At 42.2% G+C, this 20,548-nt stretch overlaps 1 protein-coding gene across 1 annotated transcript in view; it reads left to right on the forward strand.

The window, feature by feature from the left end:
* The window catches only part of LOC139687893 (uncharacterized), a 772,086-nt gene extending 751,774 nt beyond the window's left edge, over positions 1 to 20,312 (forward strand). The window contains exon 6 of the mRNA XM_071585227.1: positions 18,325 to 20,312. Coding sequence (XP_071441328.1) covers positions 18,325 to 18,374 — 50 coding nt within the window. The 3' untranslated portion in view covers positions 18,375 to 20,312. The remainder of the gene's footprint in view (positions 1 to 18,324) is intronic.
* Positions 20,313 to 20,548: the final 236 nt, after the last annotated feature.

Here is a 20,548-nt window from a genome sequence, read left to right on the forward strand (position 1 = left end):
GGGGAAAGCACATACGGGAAATATGCGGTCGTGCTAATAAAAAATTGGGATTTGTAAAAACAGTGCTGGGTAAATGTGACGAAAAAGTGAAGGAACAATGTTTTCTTGCCCTAGTCAGGCCCCACCTAGAGTATGCTGCCAGTATATGGGATCCTCAAGACATAAATTTAATTTCGGAATTTGATCGAGTTCAGCGGAGGGGGGCTAGATTTGTCAAACATTGTTATGACCAACGCAGTAGCGTAACTACTTTGCTATAAAATTTAGGCTGGGATTCCCTTACACAGCGGCGTTCACAATATAGATTAAACTTATTAAAAACATTTAAAGATGAGTCCTTTTCCGATGACATCAAGAAAATAATACGAACCCCAAGGGGATCGAGATGGTGCGGGGGCTAACGTACTGGCTTCCCACCCTGAGGGCACGGGTTCAAATCCCGGCGGTGTTGAATATTTTTCAGAGGTATCTCGATCCCTACTTGAGGTGCTTTGTGGAGGGCACTTTGAGTGAGTACGCCGTCCGTCGGATGGGACGTTAAGCCGCGGACCCCTTGGCGCCTTTCGTAAAGAGTAGGCTAATGCCGACGCCGGGTTTCTCTCCACCCTTCATCCTTTCCTGTCCTTCCCCTATGGCGCAAATGACCTTAGCTGTCGGTCGCCTCCCCTCAAAACTACTACTACGAACCCCAACGTGTTACGGGGAGAGGGATCACGAATGTAAGATTAGAGAGATTGACTGCAGGACAGACAGGTTTAAATGGTCAATAAGAGACCAGAATTCTTGTACTCGAAATCCCCCAGGAGCCGGCTCGACATAATAAGTATTAACCTACAAGGTAGCGACTGCGCAGGGTTTTACGATTATATTTATATATTTTTTTAAATATTTTTTTGCAGGTTCCCCTTACCTTTCCCCATCCATTTGAAAAACCCAAACCCCCTCATCCCTTACTCTTTCCTCCTGGTGCTGCACCCCCTGCCACACACCTTTTTGGTGGCTTGCAGGGTATTGATGTAGATGTATATGTAGATGAATGATTACTGGAAATATAAAGGGGGAAAAAATTTGAGGTTGCCAAAGAGCGATTTAGAAATGTATGTCCATGAGAAGTAGTTTCATTTCAGCTTGGAGACAATATTCTGATTCTCCGCATGCGAAACTATACAAATGAGCAATGTTTGGCTTTGCAATTGCCCTTTCATGTCATTTAATGTTTTTCTCCACCGTTTCACCATTTAGCTACTCTATATTTTTTTCTATTTTTATATTAGTTCTCCATTTCAGCTACTGTGGTATACGCATACTTCTAACTTCCATTATAGGATTAAATAATTCTGGATATATATTTTTTCATGATAATAAATATATGACATCATTATATGGTATCACTTTAGCATTTTAATTACGCGAACATGCTTCTCGGATCACTTTATGGGTCCAATGCGCTCGAGTGCCAGCTGAAAACATAGATCGCCTATTCGATGGAGTCTTAAGTTGCTATTCAATTCCTCTTCAATTCCAGCAGTGAGCATCGAAGCTTGATGAAGGATACCTGCTGCATTCGGAGGAGATTATGTTCCACAAAAATGTATGATAAATGCATAAGATAGTTGTAATCAATTACGAGCAGATGCAATGTATGAGCTGGTCACAAACATGATTTTATTTCTGGCTTAAAAGAAAACCAGGGCTTCATTTGACATGTCTCCTTTTGTTGTTGATGAATCAATGTGTGAGAATTATATGTACCCGAGGGCATTCTTTAAAAACCTCATGATGAATTCAGGTGGGAATCCTTGAGTGGGTCCTTATTGATGCTTAGAAGTAATGCATATTAGAATTCATGTTATGGGGTTAGAACTTCAATCGGAAACTTTGTACATTTAACTGCATTGGACAAAAGTGATTCTACAAATTAATGTTTTCATTTGTTTTCAAAAAGGTTCATCCTAAGCTTAAATACATAAACTCCGATGTCGAATCAAGGTCACCTGTGTGCTTATGTATGTCGTATCCGTTATTCTGGGCGGTATTCGTCGTCGCCAAGGAGAGAGAGCAGGCAGGCTTCCGGCCGGAATGTTCCCTCCCTCCAGGGCCACGCTCCGAGCAGCTCAAGGTTCTTGGAACAAAGCGAAGTCACCGACTTTAAAAAATATTAAAATATTTCTCCGCATTATTCTCAGTTTATTTTTTCTCCTCCAAAGATTCCCTCGCGTGCTGACATACCACCCTCGTTCCCCAACCCTTTCCTTCGATGCCCCAACTGCACATTTCCCCAAGGGTTACCCTTCTCGCCCTCCGGTCTCCGTCCTTTCACCCCTTCAAGTCTCTTAGCTGCAGTCCACGCTAGCGATGTGTCGAAACTCAACGGTCTAAAAACTCAAATTGTTGGTGAACATCATTCATCCAGGCAATAATTAGTGGGGGGAGGGGTAATTGTTCCGTTCTTTGTATGGTACATAAAAGCGTCAATTATTTTGTGATTCTTTATGGTCCATTCCCCCAAGATTGTATTCTCGGAATGGTTTTGGTGCATCTCTCGTAAACGGTGAATACATCGTCATCCTTGTTCATTATTTCAGTTAGCCCATTATAATTCTCATCGGGAAAATGTGTCCTGATTATTCTTCATCCGCACTTCGCCTCGTCTCTTTTCCCTCATTATTCCTCGCATCATCGTTGGCGTGGCTAAGTGTCGCCACTGATGCCTGACTGCCCCAAATGAAGCGACATAAACCTTCCCAGGCGTGGCGCCAGGGGCATGGTCATCCGGGACGGAAAAGGCCAAAGTGGTGCGGGGGGGGGGGCAGGGAGCAGCGCTTACGTCATCGATTGCTTGTGGGACGGGGGGGCAGGTGGTTAGGGCGGGGGGGGGGAGGGATAGGCCCCCGTCGGATGGATTGATTGCTGCATTTTTCTGCGGAGGTGCATCGCGGCGGCTGCGGGTTGGACGCGGGGGTCGGTATGCCCTTCTCGAGAGAAATGGAGTTGATACTCCATTTCTCTCGAGAAGGCTACTTACGGTTAAAAATAATAATGATGCAGTGCTAATTCGATCCTTGAGGGTACAAAGGAGAATCCTATTTGAGGTGGCTGAAATGAAATTATTGATTCACATCAGAAAAGTGTTAATTCAAAACTGGCAGGTTGAAAAAATCCCCAATTCATCTAATTTACAAGAGTTAATCCAATAGGCGGAAAATTCTATTGGTTTTGTGCGAAAGTCGTCAATTAGTCGTTTGGGTTATCACTTGTAACCAATCTGAGCAGTGGACGGTATTCGGTCAGTGTTTGTTGAGCTACATATCCCTTGGGTATGCAGGTGCAACGTATTTTTCATGGTTCAAAAGTTTATGCAAGCTTGTTCCGGTAATAATAAACAAGGGGGGACCTCGGCCGAGGGTAATTATAGCGTTCCGTCCATTGTCACTACAGAGCGTACGGTGAGGCACTTTTTGCATGGAATGGTGGAGTTTTGGTGATAAAGCCTATTGAGATAAATACGTGAGTCAAAAAATTTATATTTAAAGTTACATTTTTAATTGAAATTTTTAAGGAGTTAAAATAATTTCTTTCACATATTTTAGCATGCATAAAATATGAGACTAATAGGCATTAACATTCCCTGTTTATTAGCGCTATTGTGCGGCTTTCAAGGCGAAAATAGAAGGTGATGTCCTGGTTAAATTATGTGCGTGGAGACTATTCATCTACTCCATTGTAATCAAAGAAAGAGCCAGTGAGTTACCTCTCTATAGTAAATGCACGCGATGGCCCCATTGTCAATGAAAATCACGTGATAGATGCCAAAACCCTAAGATTAGGGAAGGAGACTCAATTATCGAAACAAAAGAAAGGTACATATATCTGTGTCTTGCCTTTTATTGTTAAATGGAAGTGGATCCCTACATCAAATTAAGAGTGGAGTAGGACAATTAAACGATTGGGTTGAGCGAAGTTGAAATACTTTAAATTGGAGAGGGCTGTACGACTGACGAAGTGTTTAAAATAGTTTATGTTAACGTGTTTATTTATTTTATTTAAGCTTAATGTTTTGCTTCCACCACGATAAGAGGCGAGCATTCAATTGATGATGTAGTTTATTTAAAATATTAAACTCTTTATTCAACTCATCAGTCATCAGCTTATCAAACTAGTTCTCATCAAACCGTAGAATTACGGTATCGTCTTATCCGAAGCTAATTTTCGTTTTTCTTTAAAAGTTCAAAAAAGTTTATGTGGAACTTCTCTTTTGGAATTTCCTCTGCATGCATAACTCTCTTTTTATTACATTTACTGTTATTTTAGGTTCTCTTCAATTTTTTGTCCTTCGTGCTCATAGATTATCATTTTTTGCCAGGTTTAGAGTCTCAGTATTTAATCTCCTGTAAAAGGAATAAATATGTGCTCTATTTACTATCTTCGCTTCATGTCATAAAGTTCCTCGCCCCTCACTGTGCTCTCATATTTAGTTATTCCCACCAATCCAATGTGAATAATAATGTCGAGATTTTTTAAATCATTGTTTCTCTCGTTCAATGCTTATTTTCAAAAAGTTCTCTTAAGTTTGCCTCTGCAAGTGAGCTCCCGTTTACTTGACCGTTTAGAGCTCTGTTGACACGGCTTACTCTGCTCCGCGTACAGGTTTTTATTCAAAATCTTCGCAATTTCATCGAATTCGCCAAACTTATTTGCACTGGTTTCCAAGAATTAAGAAACAAAAATAAATCCGAAGAACATAGGTTGTAAAACGGATGCCTTATTTGATTAAGGAAGGAAGTTTCGCATTTTGGAAGGAACTATCAATTATATTGGTTCAGAAAGAGTATTGCCTATGTGTTAGAAAAGTCATTTTAAAGGACAAATTTTCATTCATATCCCATAGAATCATACAGGGTTCGTCCGGAAAATAAGTGTACTGAGCTCAGGAAAAAAAATTTATTACACTTTTACATATCTTAAGCTAATATTCCTCAAAATAGGACCCTTGTGAGTCGATACACTTGTTCCAGCGGCGTTCCCATTCCTGGAACGCTCCCGCGAAGGCATCATCGGGAACCTCTCGAAGACTCGTCGTCGACCTCTTCTCTGCCCTCCACGAACATCTTGTGCCACCGAAAGATCATGTTTCTGGACATGGCTGTCTCCCCGTAAGCCTGGTTAATCATACCGACAGTTTCGGTAGACGATTTCCCAAGCTTTACCGCAAATTTGATGGAATAACGCTGCTTCGGCATCGCGTTCCGTGACGTGGGTCGAGCGTGGAGGTTCGCGTTAACAGAGCTCCTCACTACACCACAGCTCAGAGCCGACTGCCTTTTTCAGCGTCGCTTGCCAACATACCCCCCTCCAATCGCAGCCCGTCAGAGCGGTGCTGGGCGCGCCTGGAGCGGCGCGCCCAGCCCAGGAGTCAGTACACTTATTTTCCGGACGAACCCTGTATGTAAATTATTGTCTTAGTAAGCCATTAAACGACATGTGAAATCACTGTTAACATTGTTTTATTCGTTCAATATCATTTCAGGACAGATTGCAATAAGAACGCATGAAAACTAGTAGTAACAGTTTCAATCTTTATGCAAATATACATGTATGTACATTTTCACTCCTTTTCAAAGACACTTGGGGTGCTTGAATTTCTTTTCTTTTAGGTATTCGATCTAAATCTTCAGAAATAAATGAGTTTTATAAAAAACATTATCTATACACAAAGGAACTTAATGACTTCCGAGTCAGTGTCATACCTCATAAATTTTTTTTCGCTCTTTTCAATGTAGCTCTAAATCGAAAATATCATTATTAATTGATCTTTAAATCGATTTTTAATAGAAATATACAGTGAAAACAATCAAGAATATCGAAACCCTAGGCGAAGGAAAAGCCGCCTAAGCTGGAATCGAACCCGCGATCTCTGGGTAAGAATACGAGGACCTCCTCCCGCCGGCACCTGGTATCCTGCCAGTAATTATTCACTTCCAGGATTTCATTATTTTAGGTTTTCTATAAGTCAAGATTTTTTATGGACAGAATATACCACAGTACAACCATTTGTACAACTATCCTAATCATCATAAACCATAAATAATAGTCCTCGTCTCTCCTAACAAAACACAACCCCAGATCCTGCTCTGCATCAGGTCCCGCTTCATCTCTGTGTACTTCCTTCCTCCCTTCATCCCGTCCAACATCCCTATCTTGTTCCTTCCCTTTCCTCGTTCGCCTAACATTCTCCCCTCTTTTACTGTCTTTAACTTCCCACAGCCGATCAATATGGCCTTCATCCATTTTTTCTACCTCCATAGGATTTCTCCCAACAAACCCCTTTCCTCGCCCACCATACCAAGTACTTCCTCGTTTGTTTTCTTTTGGATCCATTTCACCCTCTCCATCATTCCCCACACCCACATTTTAAAAGCCTCCAGTCAACGTCTATCCTCCTGTTTCAGTGACCACGTTTCCGCACCGTACATAGCTACGCTCCATATCAAAGTTTTTACGAGTCTTTTCTTAACATCCTTACTCAACGTCCCCGTCATCAACTCCCTCCTCCTTGTGAAAGCCTCTTTGCCTAGCGCAATTCTTCTCCTTTGGTCCCTACTACTTCGACCGTGTTAGTCCAAAACACTACCTATATAGGTAAACTGTTATACCTGCTCTAGTTTTTGCCCTACTACTTTAATGTTAAGCTTAGCCTTTTTCTTTCTAGAAAATCGCATAACCTTTGTTTTATTGATATTGATTCTCATCCTATACCGGTCGCACTGAATTTACAATTCACTCAGCAATGCTTTCAACCCCTTGGCTGACTGACAAACTAAAGCTTGGTCATCAGCAAACCTAACTGATTTTATGAATTCCCCGCCCACTTTCATCCCTACCTCTAGTTCTTTCCATGCCTCTTTAATCATTTCCTCTGCATACAGGTTGAACAGGAGCGGTGATAATGGGCAACCCTGCCTTACACCTCTTCCTAACACTGCCCATCCGGACGCCAGTTCCCCACCCGCACCTGAGCAGTCTGAGACATGTACAGGTTGCGGATTAGCCGCCTTTCCCTCCAATCTATTCCTATTTTCTACAGAATACTCATTGGTTTTTCTCAATTCACTCTATCAAACGCCTTGTCGAAATCTATGAAACAGGTAAATACGTCCTGCCTTTATTTTATACCCCTCTCTACATATTAGTCGTCATTAGTACAATGAAATCCCCGCTTGCCTCTGCCCTTCCTGAGCCCAACATGACCCACCCCCGAAATAATCGTTAACTTCCACATGCCGCAAGGATTGGAGCCAGAGATTGCATATTGTTATTTGATAGTAGTCATTTCGTTATAATATCCATTATAGTCATGAATAATTAGTGGGAGAGTCAAGAAAGGAAATGCATGCATAGATTTGTTTTTCTCTGTGTGGTGTGGCCGTGAAATGTGAAGTTTCTTGAACACCTCTATTCGATAATGTCTTACAGGTTTTCCATTAACATATTCAAAACAACTGCCGGAGATACCGCTACGCTAATTAAAACTGAGTCCCCCGCTAATGTACAACTCCCGCAAATTCTTTGAATCCGTCAAAAAAAGGTAAACACCGCTAGTGTTTAAAAGTTGACCATTACCTCGTGGACTGTAGCGCTTCGCGTGCGACTATGAATACCGATGACATTGAATGTTCGGTATATCGTCACAGCATCTTGTTCTTATAAGACTCCCAAAATTTCGGATTGCAAGAGAACACCTTGGTAGTTTAGCTGACTGAAGCGCTCGCCAGACATGAGCCGGGTTTAAATCCCGGAATCCCAGACAAGGCGAATGTTTTTACACTTATAAATTATTGATTTTCCCATCATTTTCCCATATGTCAATTTCCCAATCGACTGCAATGCAATATCTTTATATCACTACCGTGTGTAGAATGGCACGAATGCTGCCTGTGCACATTTTTATACTACGATTTATCAGTTCTTATACACTTCAGGTGATTAAGTCAATCCAAGTTACGCGGTAGTATGTGGAGCTTCATGATATTACGTTGCACTGAACCCGCCAGGTCTTCTCTGTCTTATACTCAATCTTTGATCTATTTCTGCTGGAGTTTTCACTCGCTCACCGTTTTCCTCTTTTTCTTCAATATATTTTCATACTTTGTTTATCTCAAATGATAGCCTCATCATCGAGCTTACTGCTGGTCGAACTTCACCATCACCTACCAGACCGCCCTCGGGGTTTATTCCTCTGTTATATTAATTCTACTGTAACAATTTTTTTCGTGAATTATTTCCTTGTTTTACTGTGGAAAAGTTGGTGAGTTTGTGTTTAAAACTGATGCCATTTAGAGTCAGGTTTAACATTTGCCCTCAGAAAGCATCAAAGTACCTACGATACGCTACAACCAAATTAACCTCTCAGAAAAAAATATTTCTTTCCAAATGGAAAAGAATGTTATCAATTGACTCCAATTTGTTCTCCAATAGAAGTATTATGAATCCATTGTGCAATGAATAAAATTGAAAATATTCAATGAACTAGATATTTAATTCATGGTGACTTAAAAGATTAAACTTAATATAAGGTTACCTGTATCCAAATCAATTATTAATTGTATCATTGTGAATAAGCAGGGTATAGATAATGCATTTTTTAAGTGATATGTTGCTTTTGAGCATATTTTATCAATGTTAAAACAAGTTTGAGATAAGCATATATATGTTTTCAGACTTAGTAACCTCTTCGTTTTGAGCAACAGATAAATTGAGTGGAATGCTTTTCAAGTGAAAGGGCTGTCAAGGAAGTAAGTTGCGTTTCGGCCTTGCGTGGCGTTGAGTTGGGCTAGAGTGACAATCTTTCCGTTAAAACGTCCCTACACTCATTACGCATCCTGCTGTGGTAGTGTGAGTAGACTGTGGCCCCTCTACTTTTTGCTCACTGCGAACTGTTAAAATGTTCGCTGCGCTAGAAAAGCCCGAGAGTTGTGAAGTACGATCTGGTTTTTACTGGAAAAAACCACAACCCAATTGAAATCCATAGGCATCCTTGTGAAGTGTGTACGGAGACGGAATAATGAGTGACGGGAGGAGTAAGGCAGTGGTGCTTTCAGTTTAGCAATGGCCACAGGACCGATATTCAGGACGAGGACCGCAGCAGTTGGCCTAGACGGATGCGCTCGCTGATGGATGGCCAGTTCTTAGGCATCGTAGACATTCGTCCGTTCGCTCTTAAACAAACAACGCCACGGACGCATAACTCATCACTTTGCAGGTGTACAGAACATATTTTCCAATAAATGTCGGCAACTATGAAGTTCATTACCAGTAAAAACCTTATCAACTGAATGGATTTCACACCTGCCGGGATTTCCAATTGCATTGTTCATTTTGACTCGCCACTGTGGATAAATGACGAGCGGCGCGGCATTCCCCACCACTGCAGCTCGAGGCGTACTGGGAATCGAGATGGTGCGGGGGCTAACGTATTGGCCCGGGTTCAAATCCCGACGGCGTTGAATATTTTCCAGAGGTTTCTCGATCCCTACTTGAGGTGCTTTGTGGAGGGCATTTTGAGTGAGTACGCCGTCCGTCGGATGGGACGTTAAACTGCGGACCCCTTGGCGCCTTTCGTAAAGAGTAGGCTAATGCCGACGCCGGATTCCTCTCCACCCTTCATCCTTTCCTGTCCATCCCCTATGGCGCAAATGACCTCAGCTGTCCGTCGCCTCCCCTAAATACTACTACTACTACTCGAGGCGTACTGCCCTAGTGCTTGTGTGTGTGTGAATACAGCAAACATTCGGCTCCCCCCACTACTTCGTTCGCTACACGTAAACGGAGGTTACTTTCTGGACCGCCCACGTATTTAGCGTAATTCCCTCAAACGTATAACTTTTTCAAGACAAGTTATTTTCCGTATTATAAAGAGAAAAATCGAAAGCGCAATGCAGTATTTTAATTATGCAATCTATGTGGATATGCGGATGCGGATATATAATATCCGGATCTGTTATTCTGCCATAGACGTCTCCGTGTATTACCTTCAGTGACGTTCGGTGGAATGAAGTGAAATTAATAAAAGATGTCGTCTTTCAAAGTGCCTAATTATAAAGAGAAAGTATAACGTGAGGAGGGTGTCGACGGGATTCGGGATATGCTCCGCTTTTTAACGCTTTGTGCAAAATACCCAGCGAGCGAATGAAAGATCAGTTGAAAGGTAGAAATGGTAAACGTGACAGACGAGACGGCTAAAAGAGGTGAGCTGGATAAAATGACAGATTCTATATCAAAATAAATAAAAATAATACTATAAATCCTGAAATAGTCAGCCACAATAGTCATTTGACGTTTAGATGGAGAAACGTAAGTGTGTATCTAGATATTCAGGCTGCTGGGCATTTGAAATTCCACCCCAGATGCGGGAGGTTATTCATAATCCATTGAATTCTCCTGGCTGTGTGCGTCTCTTTGGAGACTCTGCCAAGAGTGAGTGAAGGAAGCAAGAAATTTCAGCTCTTAAATAGAGCGACAGCGAGTTTCTTAAAAGTCGAACTCTGTGAGATGCACTTCCATATCGTGGAATCTTGTGTTCAAGAAATATGCAAAGAGAAATTGTCTTGGAATTCGACCAACTTTCGAAATTATTTTTACCCAAAGGAACCATTAAAGTGAGGATACATAATGCCACTGAGGGTAAGGATGTTCGGAACGGAATAGGCAGCTTCGACATTGCTCCAGGGAATAAGGGACAGAAGAAGTGGAAGGGAGAACTGAAAGTAAACATCTCAGTGAAACAGCTCAATAGGAGAGGGAATGGAATGAGGAAATAAATGGGAAGGAGTGAAGAGATCAATCAATCAGTATGAATCAACTGATTGGACATGTTTGATAAAGATGGTATGGCTGACTTTGTGCATTGTTATTTGTGATTTATGATTTAGTGAGCGGTAGTATAAGGTGGCTTTGGAAGAATCGAGGTTTTGCACAATATCCTAGCATCGTTTCGTTACTGGGGCAGAGTTTCCTAAATTATTTTAGCAGTGTAAGCGAATGAAATGATAACTTCTTAGTTCATTTAGACTGGATCATTTTTCCCTGTATATTTCGCCAAATTACCTATTTTTCTATTTCTAGAAGAGGCTTGAATTGGTTATCCAAGTTTTATCCCCTGCACTGTGTACATATTTTTGAATGTGCTGATCTTTTAACTTTCTCTCTTTATCTCCTTTAGCTTTAATCTATGATACAGATTTAGAATAGGATTAGATTCCATCTCATTTTATAGGTTGCTGCGCTAATCTTTAATGGTCAACTCGAATCAATTCTTAAGAATGTTTACTATGAAGTTTAGTTCAATGAGAAAAGATCCGGAGGCATTGGTAAACTTGAATCCGATTTATTGGCAGTAAAATCTTTTTTTGGCTAATGATACTTTCATATTTATTCCACGCGTTTGTCACCATATTTGCGCTTAAGATTATGCTCGGTGTCTCTTTGCACGTATTGTATATACAGCAGGGTGACGGTTTAATGACGAAGCATAATTAACCCTTATGTTATTATTTTTCTTCTTAAAATTAAAAAATGGTATTTATTAATTAAAATACGATTTTGACATAAATTTTGTATGTCCATATAAAGGTGAAGTATAAATAAATATCAATAAAAGCTGATGTTTCCCTGGTAAAAAATATTTTTTGATGAGAAATTAATCGAATAATTACTATAGGCAGTAAAATTATGTTATTTGAAATGCAAGTATTCGTCTATTATGAAAAATTTGTATCGCTTGCTTTTGAAAAACATGAATGTATATTTGATTAATTAACTTTGAATGGACAAATATTTTTGTGGCAACTTGAATAATTATATCGAGAAGGGATATGAAGTATTAGTGTTATGAAAAACATTGATTATATCTATTACAAGGCTCCGTTTCCATATAATACTTTCCAACATCGCATCTGTAAATAATAAGACTCTATTTTTCATCCGCAGTTCGTCGATTTTTAGCGAATGCATGAATGAGTTCAAATGACGACATTGCAAAACACGCTGGAAGATGTTACTCCCCCGTAGTTATCCAGAGTGCTACTCAGAAAACTGGTCCTATAAAAAGTCGCTCCCCTTCACCCATTGTCTAATATCATTAAGCATTTTGCACGAAAAAGTCCCGGTGTGAATATTTCAGAAGCACTCGCCCCCCCTCGTGGTCTTTATTTTTTCCCCTAAAAGAAATACGTACGCTCGCCCGAACGCCTCCTTGGAGATGTGTTCCGATATCGGTGGAATCAATTTTCGCACAAGGTGAGAGGGAAGCATAATGGATGGATGGAGGGCAGGGTGGGGGAAGGAGTTAGGGGTTGCGGGGCGACAGTGGCGGTTTTTGTGGCGGTGCGGAAAGCGGCGGGGGAGGCTGGCTGTTTTCAAGGGGAGATTTTTATGCGAGGGACACAGACAACTCCGGCGAGGAGTGCGCGCGGTTGAGAGCGGGGAGGCTGCGACGGAGACGTCGGGTGTCACAGTCATATGGGTGGCGCGGGGAAGGGGCAAAGTAGGGTAGGAAATGAGACGGAGCTGGGGCGGATGAAAGGGAGTAGCGATGGAGGGGGAAGGGGCGTGCGGCGGGAGAATGAGAAAGTGCGCGACGGGCGGCAGGGCCGTGCGCGCGGTGGGGAGAAAGAAAGGGATGAGGGGGGGCGGCGGAGGGGAATAGGAATGAGGAGGGGTTTTCGGCGGCGAGAGGGTCGGCGGGAGATGTGGCAGCGGACGTGGTGCGGGGGGGGGGGTGCAGATTGACGTGGATTGGGAGGGTAGGCGTCGTGGAGGGGGAGGAGGCGGAGGAGGGGGGTGAAAGGGGGTGGAACTCGCATCGGAGCGATCGCGGTGTGAAGAAAAGGAAAAAGGCTGGGTGCGGCCGTTTTCGCGCAGGGATTAATAAAAAAAATGCAAAAAAGATGAAGAAGGAGGATTGAAGAAGGTGGAGTGAGTGAGATTGGGAGAGAAAGACAATAAGAAACGCGACGCTTTGTGTATATTGAATGCATTAGCAGAGGAATAAAGATCCATCACAGAGTTTTCCATTAAAAGAGGCGAGAATTTCCCAGGGAGAGCGAGCAATGATATAAGGCATATAGCCCGAATACGCTTGGCTTGTAAATGTGATTAAATTTTGAATGCGAGTGCTTATTCTGGAACTTCAGAATTCATTACTCATAAAGCTCCCAGTATGATATTTTATCAGCGGTGGTTGGAGTATTGATGAATAAAAGTTCATTCTGCTGCCCATGAATTTAAAATCTTGTTGTGTCATATGAATTCTTTTCTCTATCTAAAATATGTTTTGTTGTCTAACATGCGTCTTATGTTTCCATATTATGAACTCCTTATGTTAACAATCTTTGAATTTTTTTTCCTGCATTGGAATTTCTACTAAATCTCATAGTGCCCGACTTTGAATCCTCGAATATGCTCTTTGTCTTTTCCAGGAGCCATTCTCCCGACCGTGGTTACTTTCGTTGATAACTATTATAAATGATTATTTTAATTTACTTAATCACTTCTATTTTATTTCTGAGAATCTACTTGTGAAACATAATTATCTCATTGTACACTTATACAAAGATGTCTTTAGTCAGTCGTCCTATGTGTTTTATTTAAATGATTATCATTCACATCACATATCTATCTATGCTGTTCTTCCCCAGAAAAATAGGTTTTCTGCTTCCGTTAATCTTATTCATCAAACAGAAAATTTCCTCGACTCTTTCATGCTTCTCCTTCTGTAATCGCAACGTTTTTTTGACCATTTACTCGGAGCTTTTACGTTCGTTTGATGAATAATGGCAGTACTTTTTCTCCCTTTTCTGCTTAGAGGCACAAAAGACGGGAACAGTTAGTGTCTCGGTATTTAGTTAAACTAGAGCAGGCTAAAGTAAAATAATCATATATCTAACTTTCCAAAAAAAAACAAGACCGCAATAAATATGCATTTACGAAATTCCATTGAATCATCAAAAAAGAATATGAAATGAAATTAGATTTTTTGGTGAGCTGATTATAAAGATTCCAATTTTAACTTTGGATAATATTTCACAGATAAAAGTTTGAATTTTTGTTTCATTTACCAATTAATACACACCTGAAATTATATTTGGGCAACTATTGAATTATTTCCTCATGACAACTGCATTCTCTATTCATATTCGCCAAGTTCAACTTCAAGTGCTTTTAAGGGAAAAGAGTGCTTTTAGTTATGTTTCAAAACCGAACTCAATAAATGGGACGGAGTGGGTAAAAATAACCAGGTTCACTCAGAAACAATGGCATCAGAGGGATATAACTTGTTATTAAAAGCATTCCGGGGAGAGATGCTCGAATTCTATGAATCATGTACAGGTATTTATTAAGAAATCATATTTTAATCAACTTATTCCAATTAATAAATATATTAGCCCGCTTTATCTCAAAGGAAGTGAGTAAAAATATCTACTCAAAAATCACAGATATTTTATAGTTCTCAATTCCCCAAGTACCCTTGAATGAAATTAAATATTTTCTGCAGCGCTGGAATACTTCATGTCTTAATCATTTTGCCATTGTTATTCTGTAAAATAAATGCCACTGATGTTTTCGTCGTAGAATAATATCGAAGTCTCGTGTGCTATTGTATCGACCTTGCTCGTTTTCATCGATTACTTTTTAAATGCGGCGGCCATATAAAAGGGACATTTTCCTCGACTACCTGGGGATATGGTATACCTCTATATATTTTGGAGTCGTTAACCTCTTCTCATGTTCCGCTCACCGAGCGAACCCAACCCACAGCCATTCGGTGTGTTTACCAGTTAGGGAAACGATGTGTAACTCGATGCCCCATTCGTCGTCGTCCGCGACCGTTTACGCCGAAACGTCCGTGGAGGGCGCTTCTGGTCTGATTGAAAAGGCCAACCAACCGCCGTTCCCTCTCGCCCCGTCTTCCGAAAAAGAACTTCCTTTGCCAGGTCTCTTTCGTAACGGGAGGGTGACTCCTTATCTAAATGGCTCTTTCCAGGTAAACTATTAACCCGCCCTCCGCTCGCAAACCAAGGGTGTCCCGCCCTCCACATCCCATTCGCCCCCTGACGGGTCTTCAGCAGCGCCGAAAGTCTCTCTCTGTCGCCCCCCCCCCCCTCCCCCCCCTTCACCCCCCCGCTCCCACCCCCGCCCGCCTCGTCTCCATTCTCGACCTAAACTCCCCGCCGCACTCACCGTATCCTTCTTTCGACCTTCCTTTCTTCATGCCCGTGGCTGCTGTTCTCTCCCTACTCTTTCTCTCGCGCACATTCCCACCGCCAAACTCTCGCCTCCTCCATTTTTCCAATGGTTCCTCCTCCGAAACTTTATTCTTTTTCTTCCACCCATCGAAACGTACCGCACTATTTTATTCGCCCTAAATTTTTAACACGGAGTTAAAAGGCACAAAATGCTGTCGAGCTGCCGTAAAAACTTCGGAGGAAATAGATTTAATTTATGAAATGCTTGCGCGCCCGTGCAAGCCAACACTTTTACTTGAAATTTCGGAAATTGAGGGAGCCCAGTTCGTTCCCGCAGATAAAAGGGAATTCCATTTTAGTGCTGGGGGAACGAGCGAGATGGAAATTTACGACGAAGAAACTGCATCTGGGATTAGTGGGAAAAAATCACATTTCCAAGAAAGAGTTTTGGAATGCTTCCAAATATTTCTTGGAGCATGTCGCACGCCAAGTGAGGACGCCATACTATTAACACATTCAATGCTACGCAGTATCGTGCCATGACATTAACGTGGTTATTCAATGCCTTCGCCGTAGATAAGTATTTGCCGCTCTAAATATAAACAACGTTTCAAATTCGATGTAAAATAAAGTTTGTTTGACTTCTGCGCACAGTTGGTAAATGAAAACTGGATTGAGTTGTAGTGTAACTTCAGCTCTCCCCCGTCCCTCGTAATTTTATTGTGATCCAACCTTCTGCCGCGTTAGCCCTGAGCCAATTGAACCAACCAACCGACATAGTAAAGAAAAAGGTGGAAGCGTAATTAAAATCTACTTATCCATTTCAATTTGATAATCTTATATGTCTCCTAGAGAGGGATGAGCAGTAACGTTTTGAGGAGGCCTTAAACTCCTTGAAGAGCATTCCTCCCCCGTACCACCCCAACCCCCGGGGGCCATCACCACCCTCCCTCCCGCTCACCGGAGGGCGGTAGCAGTCCAAAAGTTTCGCCTTTAATCACCAGACGCCCTCCGCCCCTTCCACAACCCATGTTCCCCGTTTGCCCGCCCGCCATCCACGCACTCGACCCTTTCACTGCCCCCCCCCCCGGATCCCTTTAACGCGGCTCCCGTTCGACCTACTCCACCGACAGACTAAGAAGAAAGGAAGAAATACACGCGGGGGACTAGAACCGCTAAAAGGAGAACGGATGAAATCCTCGCCCATTCCACTCCCGAGGGGGGTGCGGGCGAGGGGTGTAAATCCCAACCCCCGCATTCGACGACCACAATGCACAGGGTTCCGGGCCTTTTTTGCGTTCGATTTATCGAGAGTCGTGTGGAGTTTGTTGTTGGCTGGGTGGTTGTGAAGGCAGTGGGTTGGTTGAAGTGGCAGAAAATTCTCCCGATTGGGAGGGGGGCTCCGCGACAACGCCTTTCTTCGAGCCACCCTTCTTCTTTCCTCCTCCCTCCCGCCCCCCGCCCTACTCTCCCCGCCGGGGTCGTAGAATTTTACGGTCGAATCGGAAATCGTGCATTGGAAAAAGTGTTGAATGAGGAGGGTAGGAAGGGGAACAGGAGGGGGTTGGGCACCCGGAGTGTAACGATCGGGTTAGGAGAGGGTTTGGCTGTTTTCCCCGCTTTCTTCTTTTTTTTAGGATTTTCCAGGGGGGGGAGGCGAGGGGGCTATTTTTGAGGAAGGGGGGGGATTAAGGGAGGGGCAGAGTTTAGTTGGGAGAAGGAGCCGAAAGGGGGTGAGGGCGGAGAACTACGGGTTGGCTTGGTAGTCCTTGGAAGGCTATGGTAAAAGGGGTAAGACCTTGGAGAGGGGGTTTGATCGCTACGGAGGAAAAGCGTAAGGGAGAGTGAGGGGGAGGGAAAGCCGTGGATGGGGAAAAGAAAGGATGATGAAGCGAAAAGAAGGCTGGGGGGGCTTGGGATGAGCGGGTGATATGCGGAGTTGCGGCTGAGTGGATGGATGGAGTACCGGCGGCAGGCATTTTAATGGGCCGAGTCTTGGGGTCAAGGAACACGTTCGATCTCGCGTCGCTCAAACGATTAATCTTTCGAAAAAAATCCCATTTCCCCATTCGGAGATCATGGGAAATAATTGAAATATTTTCCTTACGCAATAGCAGAGTGCAAAATGATAAAAATGCAAATACTCTAAAAAATAATATATATATATATTTGTTATGCATGCCTTCCGCTCACAGAAACACCCGTTGCATGAGCCGACATACTATATTGAGTCTTTTAACGGACGTTTTTACAAAGTTAGATCTTGTTCCGCGCTGATTTTTATCTGTAACCTTCTTAATAAATGCCTAGGTGTTTTTACATGAGTTAATTTTTCATGCAAACTTCATGCGCCCTCGATGCTAGTTTTCAGAAATAGTTTCGTAAATCTGAAAGTGAAGATTATATTTTTGTTATATTTATTTTTATCAGATTTTGATGTTTTTATGGTATTCAATTGTAATTGCGCATTAAACATAATATCAATCTATTTTCGAAGTAAAAGGAAAACAAACGAGGGATCCGTGTTAATGAGATATTAAATTGAAATTTAATAATTTCATCAACGGTTAACCTTTATGATGAGTATATTATAAAGATTTAATTCTTGGATATCCACGTAAAATTAGTTCTTTTAATAAATCCAAGGCGGAGGCGTGGTATTCCAGAGGTAGAGCGTTAGACCGACGGGCCCAGGTTCGATTCCCGAGCACGCATCTCGAGGTATTCTCAGCTGCACCCAAGCTGTATGATTTTTCGGACACCACAACTTGAAACATGGGTGTTTTTCTCAAGGGAAAGAAATGGGCCCCCCTTCTATCCTGATATGTAAATTTCACACGCCGTCGCCATTAGTGGTATTGAGTGAACTCTAAGGCATTGCCTTCGACAGTGCAAGAGTTCGCTGTAACATTTTTTAATATTTTTTTTAAGTTTTGTTTTATGGTTTACGCATGCATATTGAATATTTTAAATTTTCCTTAAACACATTTATATTGAATATGCTAAATTTTCCTTGTACAATACTGTGTCCGTGGTCCACAAAAGAACTGTTGCAATAATACTTCATTTTTTTATCTTCCAGGTTACGGTGCTTCAGTCTGCACCTTTGGTGGCCGCTCGAGGCTCAGGTAGCAAGGTAACTTTAGTGGTTAGAGGAGAGAGAGAGAGAGAGAGAGGGCCGGGTAGGACGGGGACGACACTGTCAAGGGCCGAGTCGGCATTCAAGGGGATTTGGATGGGATCCGAGGCCGTCAGCGGAAGACCTTCGTCCATGGCGGGACCAGTCCGCCGAGGAGTCGAAATGACCAAGGGCGTCGCCCGGCCAGCCGCCACGTACCGGGAAGAAGTCAACCCATCGGAAAACACGGCGAGGAAATCGGGTGGAAGAGAGGTTTTTGACCGTGGGAAGTGTCAGTGGGCAGTGGCAATGGCGTCGCGAGGGCGTCCTCCGATAGCTGGGCTGAAGCCGTCGGGGGAGCGAAGGTAAGAAAGAGGACGTGTCAGCGCCGAAAGGTCAGCGAATCAAAGCCTGGAGGGTCGCATTTGGAATGTCACGCTACTGGGAATGCCCCGCGTGGTGTGTGAGAAAGGAATGAGGGGAGAACGCTGTCGTCGACCGACCGACCGCAGATCTTCTTCCAGGCTATTCCCGAAACACAGTTTTAATGTCTTAATAATGCCCCTTCCCTTTCCCCCCCTCTCTTACTCCCCAATCCGTCTCACTCCTTTTTTAAACACTCTCATAGAACTCAAAGCGTTCGTCGCCTGGTGGACGCGACACAGATCTTCCTTCCTTCATCTATCACCCTGGAGAAGTCGCTTGCGGTGACTGTTTTTCTCTGCGGGGGAATGCTATCATGGAAAATGCATCCTCCCTCGCTATGTTAGCAAGTGGTCATCATGCAGAAACTCAGCAGATGAAAAAAATATAACTGTTCGTGTATTATTTCAAAGTGGTACATCCGTGTGGTCCTAAAGAAGATATTTGTATGTCCGTAAACTGATTCGTAGTGAATTAAAGCTATTCATAATGCATTGTATGATAGTATTGAGAGAACTCCGATGTTGTGAAGTTTAACAATCAAAGGTTATCAATAAATACGGTGGGTGCAGTGTTTTCAAGTGGCGAATGAACGGAATTACCCTGGACGAGTATATTTTTTACGGAACATGAAAACGAGGTATACAGATATTTATAAAGTTGGTTTTAAAAAATAAATGATTGATTCTAAAGTGTGGTGAAAGAGAGAATAATAGAGAATACGTTAAGAAGAATTGAACAAAAATTAAAAAAAAATGACTCGATATTAATTGCTGTTCCACTTGTTCAGAGTGAATTATGCCCGTTGGTAACGTTGGCCCCGTCATCACCAAAACGTATCCATATCACCCTCCGCTCCCAGAATACATGTGGCCCTCAATTCCCTGGCATACGCATTATCCACTGTGCTCCTCCCTTTACACGGCTTTACTCCTGTTTGTCAGTCGAAGAGCAGAGGCCCGCTTGCCGATTTGTGCCATTTGGATGGTGTTTGTGTTTTATAAGCTCAATCGTGTCACAGCCTGCCAGAATTTTGTAATTTCATCGAGTGGATTCGTTACGATTTTGAGAAATATTTCACTCCTTCTTTACCGTCATTTTCACTCGGAAGTTTCTCAAGTATATCCCCGTATTTGGTCAACGCACCAAATATTATAACTCGAAATCATTGCTTCAAGTATTTTATTTTTTCTCGTTGCCCGAGATTAATTTCTTTAAAAATTACACTTGGACTACTTCGCATACTTTTTTATCCATATTTATGCGTTTGGTAAATCACAATAGCAACTTTAATTTTCTACGACGGGCAATTTGTTTAGTTGACTGCTCTTGACTGAAACACCTTCCATTTGTCCAAAAATTGTAAATCAGCCACGGGGATGCATTTTGTGGAGTTTTAACTGAATGGAAAATGTTCCACTTAACGATGATAGCTTATCTCCATTCACCGATTGATTGAACATTGATCCATGTGACAAGATTATAACATATATATTATGCATTATAACCTTAGACTAATAAAGGTGTGAATTGGTATTAAAATGATTATTTTGATAAAATCTTCACAAATGTCCCCACCTGCTAAAATTCCTAATCTAATTTGGTGATAAGTATTAGTGCAACAATTTCAAGTTTATTTTTATTAGTGTTATAATTTATTGCATTGATTCCAAAGAAGTGTCAAAGAGTTCAGTTCTAAGTGTATAAACCACTTTCTACTGATTAATAGAGAATTTCTTACGTTCTCCGATGTTTGATCATGCAA

Source organism: Hetaerina americana, unplaced genomic scaffold (genome assembly GCF_022747635.1).
Source record: "Hetaerina americana unplaced genomic scaffold, ioHetAmer1.1.p SCAF_2, whole genome shotgun sequence".
Lineage (NCBI taxonomy): Eukaryota > Metazoa > Arthropoda > Insecta > Odonata > Calopterygidae > Hetaerina > Hetaerina americana.